The following is a 16,485-nucleotide window of genomic DNA, read 5'->3' as shown; positions in this document are numbered from 1 at the left end:
CTTTTATGCTAATGTGAATTTCCATATTCATGAGCAAAACTGTGATGTCATTTCAGGCAGAAACCTCAATGTTGCAGCTATTTCAGCACCAAAAGTTGCCGGAATTCTGGATATTTTGCTGTTGTAAATTTTCTTTACTTTGGTGATTCGTTGTCATGTCAGCACAGGGCAGTAAGCCAAATGTTTTCAAAGAACAAATTTTTGGGTTCACAATTTGAGCGAAAAACTCCTGAATCGAACAGCGTCTTCCTAAAGTGACATCACAGCAACAGCGGTCGTAGTTGTCACAACAACGACAATTACCCATACTTATACTCGTACTCATGACTAAGTACTCGTACTCATGGACATTCTTTTTTTTATAGAGTTAGGGAATAGAATCATTTTCTACAAGCACTTCTCCTGGAACAAATTGCAAATTACTCAAACTCATACTCATTGCTTAGTTTTAGAACATAAACCCATTGTGAAGTGCAGTAGCCTCATGCTCTGGAGCATTGAATTGTGGTCTGCGGGTAATTCTGCAGGTTGTGGGTTCGAGTCCAGCCTGGGGCTATATGGTGCGTGTACCCTTGGGCAAGGCACTTTGTCACTCATTGCTTCTCCCCACCCAGGAGTAACTGTGAGGGCAGAGATGGCTATTGTGATAGATTTGAGCCTTTTTGCGCCGAAATGGCAGCATCAAGCTTTATACTCCCCAAGGAGCTGAGATGGTATTTGGAATGTTTCATTGGCCCAATGAGCAGGGTAATAATGATGTAGCGCCTTGAGCGCCAATACTGGTGGATACGTGCGCTATATAAATTCACATTATTATTATTATGGATTTTCAGATATTAACGAGTGCCAGCATCTGGGAGGATACGGCATTATGGGACACCATTGTAACCAGCAGTGCATCAACACGCCAGGGAGCTACTACTGCGACTGCAACGAAGGGTTTGACCTCAGCCCAAACGGCCGAGTATGTAAAGGTCAGTGACATGGGCCCTTGTATAGTGACTGTTGATGATTGTGTGTCCTCTGTCTGTGGCTACAGTTTGCATGGGGAGCCAAAACTTGGGAGGGGATGAAATAAGGATTTTTTTTAAAGAGGTTGTGGAATGCTCGAAGACATTTCCGTCATTTTTCGGGTATATGTAGCCTAAGGTGGGATGAAATAAAAACGACTAATGTTTCTGTCATAAAATGAGTACAAAAGGTACTTTTGAGAGCTGTTTTTCAAGTCCTGTCATGCCTGTTTCGACCCGAACGTGCAATTTGTGTAAAAGTCGTCGTTGCGGGCAGCAAACAAAACATAGTAAATCGTGACTTAATAAAACAGGACTCCCGATGCAGAGTAGCATAAACTAGTCCTGTTTATTACGTCACGATTTACTGTGTTTTGTTTGCTGCCCGCAACTACGACTTTTACACAAATTGCACGTTCGGGTCGAAACAGGACCTGAAAAATAGCTCTCAAAAGTACCCTTTGTACTCATTTCATGACAGAAACAATAGTCGTTTTTATTTCATCACACCTTAGGCTACATATACCCAAAAAATGACGGAAATGTTTTCGAGCATTCCACAACCTCTTTAAAGTTTAAGTCAGAGAGGCATGCTCTTGGTATGGCAGGGGCAGTACCCTCTTGCCCCCCCCCCCAAAAAAAACCCACAACCTTGTTTCAAAGGGTGTCCAGGCCGCCCTTATTTCAAATTTGTGTCGGAGGGGCAATTTCAAGGTGTTTTTTTCTGCAAACACTGACCTCTCATCACCTCCAGGAAAATGGTTACCATTCTAAAAAATTCTGTAATCTATGTACAAGAAAGTAGAGCCCGAATTGAGCATTTCTTGTGCTCCTTAGGCTCCCGCAATTTTTATTTTCAATGGGAATTCTTATACAAACTTTTTACTCCATTGATAACCATATTCTCTTTTTTCTTTTTTTACCAAATCCTAATCTGGCTCTTGTTTTACTGATTGAATTTTTTTTACATTCAATTGGTTTCCCCCATTTTTTAAAGTTTTATTAAGGTATTAGTTTTAGTATTGTCATATTTTTTTATAAATCGTTGTTCTTAATGTTGTGATCCATTCGTAATTCGGCGTCATGCCGCGAGATATGGATTTTAAATTAATAAACCATCATTGAATTGAATTTCTTACCGTCACTTAAAAATATCCCTTTCCATTACTCCCAAATCTGCAATACCTTTCTGCGTTTGTATTAACTGAACTGAATATTCCATCAAAGGATGTCAAAGAAATGTCCTGCAGATGTTTCCAAACCACAAGACAAGTGAAAGTTGCCCTCATCATTCCAAAATTCTTGATGAGCTGTCCCAAAAAACCGTAGTGCACGTCAATCCGTTATCCTTCTCCTTCCCACCAGACGTTGACGAATGCGCCACAGAGCTCCGAAACCAGTGCGACCACAGCTGTATCAATTTCCCCGGGGGTTTCCGCTGCGAGTGTTTCCAGGGGTTCTACTCGGATACGTCCAGCGGCCCGGGCATCATGAGATGCATTGACATCAATGAGTGTAACCCGCAACCCGAGGACTGCCACGTCTGCAATAATTTTGACAGCGGGTATGTCTGGGGCTACGTCTGTGGCTTTTTTGCTGACTTTGGTTCTTTTTGGGCTGAGTCACTGACTAACAGGCTGACTGAGCCACGGAGTATAGATAATGTCCTTAACTGAGACTGTTGGTCTTAAACCGAAACTTTACATCTGGCCACTGTTCGTGCCCAATCATTTGGTTCACTGTCAGTGTTGTCAGTTGGCATCAATGCAAGGGGTAACTGGTCTTCTAAATGTCTAAGGCTGGCCGCAGGTCGACCTGGGATTTGCTTGCGTCGTGACGGAACCAGCCTAGGTCGAGGCATTCATGGATAGTGTCCATGATGGCATCTGGCCGCTAAATACAAAAAGTTCATTCTTTGCGATGTAGCTGCGTGAGGTCACTGTTCGCGCTTCGTACAGTGCACAGCGGTGGCTGTGTTTGTATTTTAATTGGCCAGATACCATCACGGACATCGAGGAACGCCTTGACCAAGGCTAGTTCCATTCAAGCACAAGCAAATCGCAGGTCGACCTGAGGCCGGCTTTACTTCAAAAAGTAACATTCGTTGTGTGTTCTGTCAAAAACAGCTGGTCCAAAATATTTTTTTTAATGTTGATGTCCCCCTTTATAATGATGCTTAAAATGAAAAAAAAAACAAGGACTTCTCGTGGCAAAATTATGCCCGTTTGAAGTTTATGATGGGGTAAGAAAAGGTCCCCTTTTGGTCCTAAACATAACGCCTTGTTTTCTTTAATTACATAATCATTGCAACTTATTACACAGTTATTGCAAACACTACATAACAAAAACAAATTTTGTGGGTATTCTCCTTGCAGATGCCCAAAAGTAGGATAAAAACACTGAAATCCATGACTATCGGAGAGGGTTAAACTTTTGTTATGTATGGGACATATAGCCTTTGTGAAGTCTGGGACTTGCCTGATGTTTCGAAGGTGAAAACAGAGAATTTCATGTTAAATTCAGGTTTAAAATTTCAGCCATATTTTGAGAGCAGCAAATAAGAACCAATGTGCATTTACACGATCATTATATGGACTATAACAGCTCCCTTTTTTATCGTAAAAAACACCAAAATCACCTTCACATCAGTTTTGGATTTGTGTCTCCAAGCTCTTTCAAGAAGTGTCTGGTTTTGACAGAACACGTTTTTATTGGAGTTGGAATATGACAAATGAGAAGTGTTGTGGAGACAATTTATCCCATTATAGTTTTTGTTAGATAACAATTATTCACGGTGACAACACAAACACACAACCCAACTGTCTCTAGATGAGCTCCCCGCGGACGTAAACACAAAATCTTGAGTGTGGTATAATATTCGTTGAATTAACACAGGTATAGAAAACAGTGGAAAACCATGCACAACCGTTTGATCATGTAGTCTATAGCCCCTATATTTTCCAAAAATCAGCCAATTGACTGATCTTTGGAAATCACCTACATTTCTTGATTTCTTCTAAATGACAGCAAGCCAGACGGAATAATTTCACCGGGTGTTAAGTACCCATACGATCTTTAATCCATGTAAGCTTTTTGATAATAATTTGGTAGGTTACTTTTGGGATAAATGCAAATGATCCTATAAGCCTTTAAGCGGTTAGTGAGATTTGCAAAATCGTATGCCATTAATTAGAAAAAGAGATTTTGTGCAGTAAGGGAATTTGTGCAGTAATGTGTAAATTCTTATTATTAGTCTGAGGCAAAGGCATTGTAAGCTATCTCAGCCACCCCTAAATCCATCCTTTCCTTTCTACAGCTTTGAATGCGAGTGTCGACAGGGCTTCCTCCAAAACGAGAACATCACCGGTTGCCTTGACATCAACGAGTGCTTGGAGCATAACGGTGACTGTCAGCATGTCTGTGTCAACCTGCCCGGTAGCCATGAGTGCCGTTGCCGCAACGGGTACCAGGGAACAGACTTGACCAATCAGGTGTGCGTGGATATCGACGAGTGCGCGGCTGACAGGAGGGGGCCATGTGATCATGCCTGTACAAACACAGAAGGTATTTTAATGGTGATTTTTGTTTTGCTCATTTTTTGGGGGTTTGAAAGGGGCCTAGTGTTGAGAGTATCTTAGCTGGCTGCTTGTATGTTTTTACCTTTTTGTTTTAAGGACAGTTCCAATAAGAATTTTGGGTAAAGATCTTATTGTGCTCTTGTTTTAACCAGTTCGCGTCGGAGGCTGTGATAACACGCACTGGGGGTTTTTGTGCACAGGCACGGCTGAAGGGTTAAAACATCAAGATTGCCTCGACTCGCCTCCGGGTGACGTCTAAACATCCTTCGGGTCTTTTGTACACACACACAAAGGCCGTGCAGTCCGTGGAGGCGGACCGTGTGTTGATCTTGAATTGGCCGCTGCACAGGGCCTATTGTTCTACAAATTACGTTCTAGTGCTCGCCCCGGAGTATTGAAACAACAAATATTGGCAAGAAACATCGTACAAATATGTTGAAATGACTCTTGCGAATCAGTTTTTGTGGCATTTGGCTGTATATCAGAAATTGGCTGGAAAATGTTGCCTTTTGCGAAAATTGACATTTTCGGCAAAATAATCCCGGCACGAAGTGGTAAAAGAGAAATTTTTTTTTTTTTTAATGGTTATCCTACCCAGATGGTACTTGGCATGCTCTATATGGCAGTGTCCCTCCCCTCCCCCCCCTCCCCCCCCCCCCCACAAAAAAAAGAATGATAACAGATCTAAGTTGTATCATTTTTACTCAGTGCAATTTCATATTTTAACCAGAATTATACTAGATAATGTGGGTTTTTTTTAATCGTGCTGTAAATGTGTTTTAAGTGAGTGCAGCCAGATAAGCCCTTATCCTGTTTTATCTCATAATATTCTTATCCACCCCTCCGTACGCATTTGTTCATTTACCCATTTTAGTCAGGTTGAATCCGTATAACACGACACAATTCTTCTTTTTACCCAGGGCTATTTTCATATTTTAATCAGACTCACAACTTAGATAATGCTTTTTAAATCGTGATGTAAATTTGTGCATTTATACCCCTCATGCATGTAAGTTCTAATCCTTTCCCTGTTCCCTTTCGCCCCGCTTATATCCCCCAGCTTGCCATTGATCCCTTCCCATTTATGTGCCACAGGCTTTTTTGTCATTATACATATACAATGTAGTTCTATCAATCCAGACATTTTATTGATTTATTTATTTAACTAGGCTAAGTTTGTTTGTTTTATTTGTGGTTGCGTGTACTCATGTCATATTTTTCATATTGTTATGTCTATTTGTATAAGGTATGTACATGTATATGTTTTTATGGTTTTAAAGGTTTTTTAATGTGAATGTGCAGAACGAGGAGACAAGTTTCATGTTTTACATGATGAGAATAAAATTGAATTGAATTGAATTGAATTGCTCTAAGCTAAATTATATCTTTAAAAATATGATAATGTGATGGCATGTACTTCTGAAAAGGTTATTTTTCTAAAAGATATTTGAAACAAAAAGCTCTCAGCTCTAATCTGATACATAAAACATAAAAATCCACAAATCCCTTTTCTTTTTAAAAGTAAATAATTTTTGGGTCACCCTGTATTGCTTATACCGCTCAAATCATGCTCTTTCGACAAAACTTACAGGATCATTTGAATGCACCTGCGACGCTGGTTTCTACCTGAAAGACAACATGCTACGATGTGAAGACATTGACGAGTGTGTGGACGATAATGGAGGATGTAGCCAACGATGCTACAACACACTAGGCTCCTGGGAATGCGGGTCAGTCCAACAGTTCATGTGCTGAGATTTTATTTACAAGAGACGCCAAGACAAGATTACTTGTGGCTTATTTTAACAGGGGGAGAGGTGGCTAAGGTTGGTGGCTAGGAGTTGGTCCAACACATCCCTGCGCCACCCCCCCCCCCCCCCCCTACCCTCCCCACCCCCACACCCCCCCAAAAAAAGAATTCTGTTCTTTTGCCATTATCAGAGTTTTCCAGAATTTTCCAAACTTTTCCCATAACAAAATAATTCCGAGTTTTGCTTTGCCCCGTATTTGTGAAAAATGTAATTAATTTGTACCTATTAATTTTTGTTTTCTTTTACCTGAACTTCTCCAAATGTTAACAGTTTCATAAGTCAGATCCTCAAATAGAACACAAAATTCCTGATCCAAAGGTGTGGAAAATATGGAAGATGGACATACTCTCCCCACCCCACCCCCCACCCCCTTTTTGAGAACTGTTTCTTCACCACTGATGAAAATTTTATATAGGTACTTGAGCAGTTGATTGTGTTTTATGACCGCTCATGAATACGCACGACTGATTTTATTCTCTGAATGTGCACAAAACCCTAGTGTCTTCGGCAATGCGTTCAAGGTTCCAAACGTCTTCCAGTGGTCTCCCCCAACTCTCCCTTTCTTACCGTTGGTGGGGTACTTTAGCCCATATTCACAGGAGATGGTGGTTCCAAGTACAAATCTCCATTTGTCCGTTTTTGCAGGTGTTTCGATGGTTACTTTCAGGAGGAACCTGATGTGGATTACTGCGCTGATATCGACGAGTGCACGGCCACTGACTCGAACGCACATCGCTGCGCCGCTGAAGACAATGCTGTGTGCTCAAACGTGGAAGGGAACTACACCTGTACATGCCCTCCAGGATACATGACACACGAGTGGAACCATTGTAAAGGTGCAGATATCTACATATTGTATGCTTGTTTCATTTCCAGTCAACCTCAGAACTAAGGCTAAAAAAAAAAATATTTGGTCTCTTGTCAGACCAAAGTTCCGGAATTGATGCGGCGACGCGGCTTTTTTTTTTTTTTTGCTTTTTTTTTTTTTTTTTTCAAACTTGGATTGTACAGACAAGGTGTCCTCATGTACATTGGTGTCCTTCATAATGTGCCTTGGTGCTCTCGATCATTTGCCGTGGTGCAATTTCCCATTCCTTGGTGCTCTTTGGTAAAAAAAATTGAGGAGGTGCGGCAATAGAGGGCGCTGTTGGAGCTACCGCGGAACATTTTGGAAAAAAAAAAGATTGACGCGCATGATTAAAATCGACGCGCGCGCTGACCAGAGACTGACTTATTTTTGGCGAGCTGCGAAGCAGATGCGAGCCTATGTAATACCAATTTCCGTCCGTCTGTCCGGGCGCCCGTCTGTCCGTCCGTCCGTCTGTCCGGCCGTCCGCGTTCAGATAAAAATGTTGAAGTTGTTGGTTTTAGTTAACTTGGGGGAAAAAAATTAAATGCAGTTGTCATGTATCATCTCTAGGCCTATAACTTCAGTTAGGTTCATATCATTGCAGTAAATTTTATGATTTTATTGAGGAACTTTAATTCAAGGAAATGTTAAAGTTTTTAATTGTTACATGTACATGTATACTGGTATAACATGTACATGTGTGTATATCGGTATAACATGTACATGTACACTATGCATTTTGGGGATGTGCATGAGCTTCTGGTTTGATCTTTTAGTTTTATGGATTGGAGTAGGGATGGGGTAGGGGAGGGTGGGGTGGGTTGGGGGATAGGGGTTGGAGTTAGGGTTTGTGTGAGTAGGATGAGTAGGGGAGCTAGGATGGGTGGGGCGGGGTGGGTTGGGGTGGGGTGGGGAGAGGGGTTGGAATACTGGGTTTGGGTGGGGTGGGGATTTGTAGGGGTGGGGTGGGAACTTGTAGGGGTGGGGTGGGACAGGTAGGGAGAGGATGGGCATGGATGTAGGGGTTGGGTTAGGAGGGGGTTGGGCAGGGGGCGGGATATAGGATCGGAGTAGGGGTTGGGTTGGGGATGTGTAGGGATGGGTTGTTGTAGGGGTTGGATAAGGGGAGGGGGCAATATATAGGGATCAGAGTAGGGGTTGCATGGGGTCAGGTGGGGATGTATGGGTGGGGGAATGGGGTGGGCGGGATATTGGAATTTGAGTAAGGGTTAGGGCGGGGATGTGTAGGGTGGGTAAGGACAGATAGGGGAAGATAGGGTAAGTGGGTGTAGGGGGTTGGGATAGGGGAGGGTACGGGTCAGGGGAGGGGGAAGGAGATAGGGATTGGAGTTTGGGTGGGGTTGGGATGTGTAGGTGATAGGGTGGGGAGGGTTAGGGGAGGATGGAATGGGTGTGGGTAGGGGGTTGGATGGGGGAGAGGGAGGGGGCGGGTTGGGGATGGGGTAAGGTTTTTGGATGGGGTAAGGTTTGGGGGAGGTGGTGATGGTGCTGTGTCTACATGTACATGTATACCCATTCTTGTTCTGCATTTGTGGCGACTACACAAGATTTTTCCCATGGTAATACAAGTATGGGGAGCAGAAAACACTGTTGGGGCTGCAAAAATCCACAACTGGGTCCTAATTACCCTAACAATGGAAAACTCCCCCATAATACAGTGACGGCTAACCTATATACACATGTATTTATTAGGTAATCTGTTGACTTTTTATGTTGACATTTAAAAACTGACCCCTACACCTAGGCACATCAACAAGAATCCTAATCCCCTTCCATCATGCCCATCCCCAACCCTACCTTCAGCCTCCCTTCCTGCCTTGGACAGCGAGCCATGGCGGCTTCGCCGTTCTAGTTTTTTTTGGCCTAATACTAAACTAAATAAAATATGTAAAATGAATTGCTACAAAGTAAGTGTAACCTAGCAACCAAGACTACCCAAAATTTAACGAAAGTCGAATGTTTTCATGCAATGAAATATGATAATCCCGCAATATTACACTATAAAATATATATACTTGCCTAGCTGCTTGCAAACATTGGAATCAACTTTACACAAAGAAAGTTCTTGTTCTTATGTAAAGTTACTTCGACTGTTTTACAAGTATTTTTATATAAATAAATCAACTCTTACATGTATTGGCAATTCCGTAAATTCTGATGTACATGTCAGACACTTTAATGAGCTACTGTTGGAAAAGTGAATGTGATACATCACTATTAATAATGTGACATTTAATGGGTAGAAAGCAATTACAGACCAAACTAAGGTACCACTGCTGTAACGACCTTGTACATGAACATCATGTGGTCGGACGTACGTTGCATTTTATGGAATGCCCATCTGCAATAATTTGTAAGGAGGAAAAATTCTTGCAACACTTGTACTTCCACACCATTATCAAGAAGCAAGGTGGAAAATATGCTTAGTTCTAAAATTCCTGCATGTTAAAAGGCGCAATAGATTTTATATTTAGTGCACTGCATTTCTATTGAGTCTGTTTCATCTTATATTTGCTGTTAGGGGCTAGAGACAATATACACGTATGACGTTTTGTTTTTGTTTTACAGATGTTGACGAGTGCGAGAATGAAATGCTGCATCACTGCCATCAAGAGTGCGTGAATGTTGACGGAGGGTCAGTAAATGAAAAATCTCTAACTCCTTAATATGAAAAAACAAAATTACAAACCACATGCTTGACTTAGTAGCACATTTTTTTTAAAAAGCCAGATTTTCCAGAGTTTGTGATCATTGAGCCTGTTTCAAGCGGGCATTCCTGAGTTGCTTTTAGTCAAATTATTCCTCAAGCTTGACTTATAAAGTCAGGAAAAGTTTGACGCTTGATACAGTTGTGAGTTCCTACAGGTATTCAATACTTCACTTTTTTTTCCTTTTCCTTCGTGCAGATTTCATTGTGCATGCTTTGAAGGCTTTTTCATGATCAACGAAACACACTGCGATGGTGAGTTTAGAACAAGAATGTGTAACTTCCATATCATGGCCCTAATAATAATCATAATGTGTATTTAAAAGTGCACATATCCACCAATATTGGTGCTCAAGGCGCTGCGTCATTATAACCCTGATCATTGGGCCAATGAATCACTCCAAAGACCATCTCAGCTCCCTGGGGAGTATACAGCCGATGCTGCCATTTTGGGGCAAAGCAGTTTAAATAAACTACAATAACCATCTCTGTCCTCACACGCACAATAACCCCAGGCTGGTCTCGAACCCACAACCTGCTGAATTACGCGCAGACAACAAAATCAGTCCTCCAGACCACAAGGCCATGGCACTCCACAATGGAGAAGAGTTTTATGTCTTAACCCTTTTCGTGTTTGAAATCTTTTGTGTAAACACCTTCAAAAAGTATGAATTTCCTTCTGGAAGAAATGCTATCAAGCAGTGAAATGCTGTCCGTAGCAGGGGTAGATCCAGCTTTGGATTCTGGGGAAGGAGGGGGGGGGGGAAGGGAAGGGATTAGCAGCATGTTCTACATACTTCCGCATAATTTTCCCATTAATGCGGAAGGAGGTGGCGGTGTTAAGACCACCGACAGCCCCTCCCCAAGATCCGCAACTGCGGCGTAGTCCCTTTAAACAGCCAAAGCTCTTCACAAATGCCATATCCCTAAAACCCATGTCCCCATTTCGATCTCCAGGCGTTAAAAAGGGGGAAATTGGCGTGGTATTCCTAAGAGATGAATGATACACGCTTGAACTTAGTTGACCTTTTAACTTGAACAGAATAAACTTTATTTGAGCAGAGTAAACTTTCTTTGACCCCTGTCAATGACGCACTGTTCCTGATTGCTTGGGGACTTCACTTCCGATGTCAAGTTCCGATCTTTTGTAAATTTCCGATCTGTTGACGTCAGCGACAGTTAACTAGTTTTCCCCAAAGGACTGTTTTTTTTTAATCTGATGAAAAGGGGATGTGCTTTTTCCGGCATCTGACAGCCATTTTCCAGGAATGAATTTTGAAGTTTGTTGACACTGAATTTAAGACATTTCAACTCAGGAACTTTCTTAACAGTTATAAATGTATTTCTTCTCGATGTAAGACGGAAGAAATGCTAATAGTGGAGAAGATTGTGATCCTTTCCACAAAGTAATGTAATAAGTGTAGAAACAAACAGTCAAGGGCGGTGCCAACAAAATAAGCAATTCATACATCGCACCATCAACTGCTCAACAGCAAACTGTACCGAATTAAGAATTTTACCTAATTGAGAATTGTATGTGTTTTTAGAGGTTCATTTTTTTTTTGCGCTAGAAATCTGAAATGTACTTAGTATTGTTTCTCATTAGTTGGACTCTTTGTCCTCTTTGTGACTGACAGACTGACTGACTCCCCCAAGTGACGCAGACTGGTTGTAGACTGTTGAAGAGAGTAGGGCAGTGCTATCATATAGGATTACCTCGTAATGCCTGTGGGCTGAATCTGTCCCATTTCATGCAAAGTGAATAGCCACTCCGATTTAATTGAATAGAATGGGAGGGGGGGGGGGGAGTGTCAGACCAAATTTGCCAACCAGTTTGCATACAAAACATCTGACAAGCAAAACAAACCAAAAAGTCCTCAAATTTACAAGCTGTGGGAGGTATGAAAAGTCAAATTTGCCGACAAAGTTGCAATGAAATATTTCACAAGCAAAAAAAAAACCCAAAGTCCTCAGATTTCAAACTTTGCTGACAACAGTAAAATAATATAAAAAAAGGACCTCAATCTCACAAATATGCCGACAACAATTATGGATTTGCTGACAAAATTTGGAAGGGGGGAGGGGGGGCGAGGGGGGGGGGGGGTGTCACACACACACCCCACTAGCGACAGCCCTGCTGGTTACATGGACTCAACTGGGAACAGCTTCACTAGGCTTACCTAGTCTAGTGTAAGTGTTGACTCTTTAGTATCGATCACATTCCAGTTAATTTTGTTAATCCCTCCAACAGTCGGTGGAGGACAAAACCTAATTTAACCCTCCAACAGTGTTGTAGTCGAGTCTGAGTTACAAGTCCTTTAACAAGTCCAGTCACAAGAGTCCTTTCATAAAATCCAGTCACAAGTAACGGATGAAAAGTGACAAGTGAATGCTTTTGTAACAGTTCATTTGAATAGCTAGTGACTGGACTTGAGACTGAAGGACTTATTATAAGATGGAATTTTTGCGTCGGGGTGATATAAATCAAATTAGGTTTTGCCCTTCAACGACGTATACTGTATACTTAAACACTGTATACTCAGTGTGTTACCTCCCGAGTGAAAGTTGGAAAAAATCACTCAGGTGGGACTCGAACCCACGACCTCCTGCTTTCTTGTGCAGATGTCTTACCATTCGACCACCGAGCTAACGGGATCGGTTGGCCGGTTCGAATCTGATGTACATAGCAGCGGGTACCGCATAAACTATTATAAGATGGAATTTTTGCGTCGGGGTGATATAAATCAAATTAGGTTTTGCCCTTCAACGACGTTTTTTAAACACTGTATACTCAGTGTGCTACCTCCCGAGTGAAAGTTGGAAAAAATCACTCGGGTGGGACTCGAACTGAAGGACTTGTGATGGACTTGTGATGGACTTGTGATGGACTTGTGATGGACTAGTGATGGACTTCCAGGGACTTGTGATGGCCTCAACAAAAATCCCCCCAATGACATCATAGAATTACATGTTCCCTTGGTTTTTTTTCTTTAGATATCAATGAGTGTGAGCAGGAATTGTGTGACCACAATGACCTGTGTGTCAATAACATCGGCAGCTTCACGTGCGACTGTAGACCAGGCTATTTCCTAATGGCTGACGGCCAGTCATGCTCAGACGTCAATGAATGCAATGATGAGAATGGGGGATGTGCTCACGTCTGCATCAATGATAAGGGAGGGTATGTGTAGACAAAACTCTGCTCTCCTTTCCCCACTGTCAGTCCTTTCATTCACAGTATTTTGTTGTTCTTGTCCTGTGGTTGTTGTAGTTGATTTGTTATGGCACATTTGGAAAGGGGCCTCATGGGAAAGAATGTAGTATCCAGACGTCACTTCAGCAGTTGTGTACAAAGTCTATGGAGAGTCAAGACATTTTTCGAAGTATTTCATAACAAAATTGGAAATGTTTTCTCAGTCCAAGGTTCATGTCTTATCATCAGTTTTGCAATGACTGACCTTCATTGAGATGATATATGAAGAAAAAAGTGGTGTCAGGTTGCAACATTCTTTCCGTCTCATGTACTCTGCTTGCCAGAGTTACAGGAATTAAGTCTAGGACTCTGTCTTGAGTTCACGATTTCCGTGACCCAGATTGAATTTGAGTAAAGGGCTCGGACCGATTAAGCAGGACGATGATTTAGGATCCATTGATTTCTCATATAAAGGAGCCAAAACGAAGAGGAAGCCAATTTCGCCCGCAAACAAATTTGCGACATGCGAGTAAAAAATGAGGAATTGCAAATAAAAAAGCCTTGCAAAAAAGCGCACCAACAGAAATGGGGTGGGGGGGGGGGCAGCAGAGTTCCGTGCGCCCCCCCCCCCCCCCCGAAATCTTGAATTGCTCATGAACAATGTATATGTTACCTTCAGTGACCCCCTTGAAAAAATTGGTGCACCCCCATGTGCCCCCCCCCCAGAAGCTTAACCCTAGTTACACTGCTGTTAAAGCCCTTTCACATCCGAAATTCCGGAGTTTTTACCATTGGTTTTTGTGTAACTGTTGATATACGATACAAGAAATGGGTATATCAAGGGGTGCTTTCAGGCAAAATTAATACAAACACATATCGTATAGACCCTACTTTTCTCTTGGGCGTTCGGCAGCCCCAAAAACCCTCTGCCAATTATTTTCATGGATTTTTTCATGTTTCCCTCCATCTTCCCTCCACCTTGTTTGGGTTGATTTTTCCAGACATCGGTGCGAGTGTCATGAGGGTTTTGAGCTGCAGCGAGACAGCAGGTCCTGTGAGGACATCAACGAGTGCGAGTCTAACTTTGCCTGCTGCAACCAGATGAACAACTGTCTGAATCTCCAGGGTAGTTACACCTGCAGCTGTGACCCTGGTTACTTCATGAGTGCGGACAATTGCACATGCTTGGGTAAGTGGATGGCACATACATGGGCGTCATGAGGGGGGGCGGGGGGGGGGGAGGGGGCGCTTGCCTCAGCCCCCTGGACAAGGGGAAAAAAACAAAAAGGAAAAAGAGGCGTTAAGTCAAATTTGCTATTAATTTAATACACATTTTACAAAATGGGCCTCTGCAGGGGTGTCGATCATCAATGGGGGTGGGGGGGACAAATGCCCAAAGAGCTTTTTCTTTAAATGGCCGCCATTTCTGAATTTAGGCTTTATTTTCAACGCCGTTTTTACCAAATACCACACAGATCTTGTAGTTCGGGAATATTTTAACACAATTTCTATATGTCTATCCAATTTTGAGAAATCTGCAGCTGAAATGTGTAAGCTGTCTGTAGGAAGGCAAGACAAAATGTTAAACTTGACATCTCATATCCATCGCAAAATTCCACAGATCAAATTAGCTCTTGCTAGGTTCAAATTTCTTACCCCAGAAATTATGAAGGGCAAAGGCCTCTAGTTAAGGAAAATGTTCTTTACTCATTCAATTTTGTTTTAAATGCCAAAAAAAAAGAGAAAGTAATAGTAATTTTTGTAATATTGTTGTATCATTTATGTGGTTTCTTGCACATGTCAATCATTGTAAACTTTGATGATCACCAAGCGATTTAATGCTGTGCCCATGTAGATATCAATGAATGTGAGAGGGACAATGGAGGCTGCAGCCAGATCTGTACCAATTACGAAGGATATTACAAGTGAGTAAAACGCTTACCAAACATTTCTTCAAAATTCCACAAAACAGTATCAATTTTGATGAAGTAGCGAAAGTCCCGTTTTCTTGTGAAATATAAATCTCTTTATACAAACTGTGCATATCTTGAGCAACTTTTAAGATTCACTGTCGTTCTTGGTCCAATTTCAAAGAACTGCTGGATGAAAAGTTGGCTAAGCACAAGCAAATATTTGCTTGGCAAAAACAGGATATCAGCAAAAACTTTGTGCAATGTATATGGCCTGTGACCGGTTTCCAGCTGACATTTTGCTGAGCACTGCAATTTTCTAAGCACCGTTGTCTGCTTTGTAGTAGCTCGCTGAAATCGAGCCAATATGCAACATTTGCAAATATCAAACAAAAACAATAAAAAGCTACCAAATTATTTTGAAAACCTTACTTGACTGTAAGTGAATAATAGTCTCAAGCATCCTTTGAAATCAGGGAACCTGGTGTGTTGTCATTTTCAAGAAAAGTGGAATTTTGCATCAAAATGGCCGACCATTGTCGGAAAAAAGACCTGACTTTTTGTTTAAATACTGCCCTTAATTTAGCAAATTTAGTTAGTCCACATTTGTTTGGAATTGGTTACACATCTGTGAACGAGTGCAAGCCAGCTAGTCTGGCTCCCTGACCTGACAATTCCCCGATATCCATAAATTGCTCCATTTCATCTGAAGTAGGGTCAGGGAAGCAAAGTACAAGAACAGCATTTTTTTCTCTTGGTTTTTCCAGCACCTATGAACACAAAACTTTAAACAGGTCAGTTTAACAATTTTTGCTGAAAAATACTAATCCCCAAATCCATCCAATTCTGAAAATTACAGCAAAAGCAAATGCTGTAGAATACCTTTAAAATCACTGTTGCTTACCGCCAATATTCTGTCTTGCAGTTGTTCATGTGAAGCAGGCTTTGAAGCAATGCAAGACAACCTCAAGCAGTGTCTAGACATTGATGAATGCCAAAATGTAAGTGGTTCGCAGCTTTCAACTATTTTAACATTTCTTCTTTCTTTTTCGGGCAGTCAGTTTCTTCTTCTTTTATCTAGGCAATCATTACCTGAACCCTACACCACGTAGGCCGCTAATGGCGTGTGCAACTGCCTGTTGTGCAAATGTTGTACGTTGACTTAGGAAGGAGAAGTGAATATATAATATGACACCTGGCTTTCTGTAAACAGTGCAGTTGCCTGTGGTATATTGCCTGTTTCTGCCATTTGTTGCAGGGCAGTCAGAATTTGTTTCCTGTTCTTTTTGAAATCTTGAAAGGTAGATGTATAAAGAAAACTGAAATAATTGTGTTGAGGCAATATGGGCTGGTGGTTCTGTATCTAGTGGCGGACCCAGCATTTGCACACGAAAAAAAAAGGGGG

At 41.8% G+C, this 16,485-nt stretch overlaps 1 protein-coding gene across 1 annotated transcript in view; it reads left to right on the top strand.

The window, feature by feature from the left end:
- LOC119726680 (fibrillin-2-like) overlaps nucleotides 1–16,485 on the top strand; it is a 62,191-nt gene that overhangs the window by 37,885 nt on the left and 7,821 nt on the right. The window contains exons 11-21 of the mRNA XM_038198467.1: nucleotides 834–974; nucleotides 2,376–2,574; nucleotides 4,327–4,574; nucleotides 6,180–6,318; nucleotides 7,045–7,235; nucleotides 9,839–9,905; nucleotides 10,177–10,232; nucleotides 12,972–13,158; nucleotides 14,172–14,359; nucleotides 15,026–15,095; nucleotides 16,006–16,081. Coding sequence (XP_038054395.1) covers nucleotides 834–974; nucleotides 2,376–2,574; nucleotides 4,327–4,574; nucleotides 6,180–6,318; nucleotides 7,045–7,235; nucleotides 9,839–9,905; nucleotides 10,177–10,232; nucleotides 12,972–13,158; nucleotides 14,172–14,359; nucleotides 15,026–15,095; nucleotides 16,006–16,081 — 1,562 coding nt within the window. The remainder of the gene's footprint in view (nucleotides 1–833; nucleotides 975–2,375; nucleotides 2,575–4,326; nucleotides 4,575–6,179; nucleotides 6,319–7,044; nucleotides 7,236–9,838; nucleotides 9,906–10,176; nucleotides 10,233–12,971; nucleotides 13,159–14,171; nucleotides 14,360–15,025; nucleotides 15,096–16,005; nucleotides 16,082–16,485) is intronic.

Source organism: Patiria miniata, unplaced genomic scaffold (genome assembly GCF_015706575.1).
Source record: "Patiria miniata isolate m_02_andy unplaced genomic scaffold, ASM1570657v1 HiC_scaffold_2, whole genome shotgun sequence".
Classification (NCBI taxonomy): Eukaryota; Metazoa; Echinodermata; class Asteroidea; order Valvatida; family Asterinidae; genus Patiria; species Patiria miniata.
This window is presented reverse-complemented; position numbering and strand designations above follow the sequence as displayed.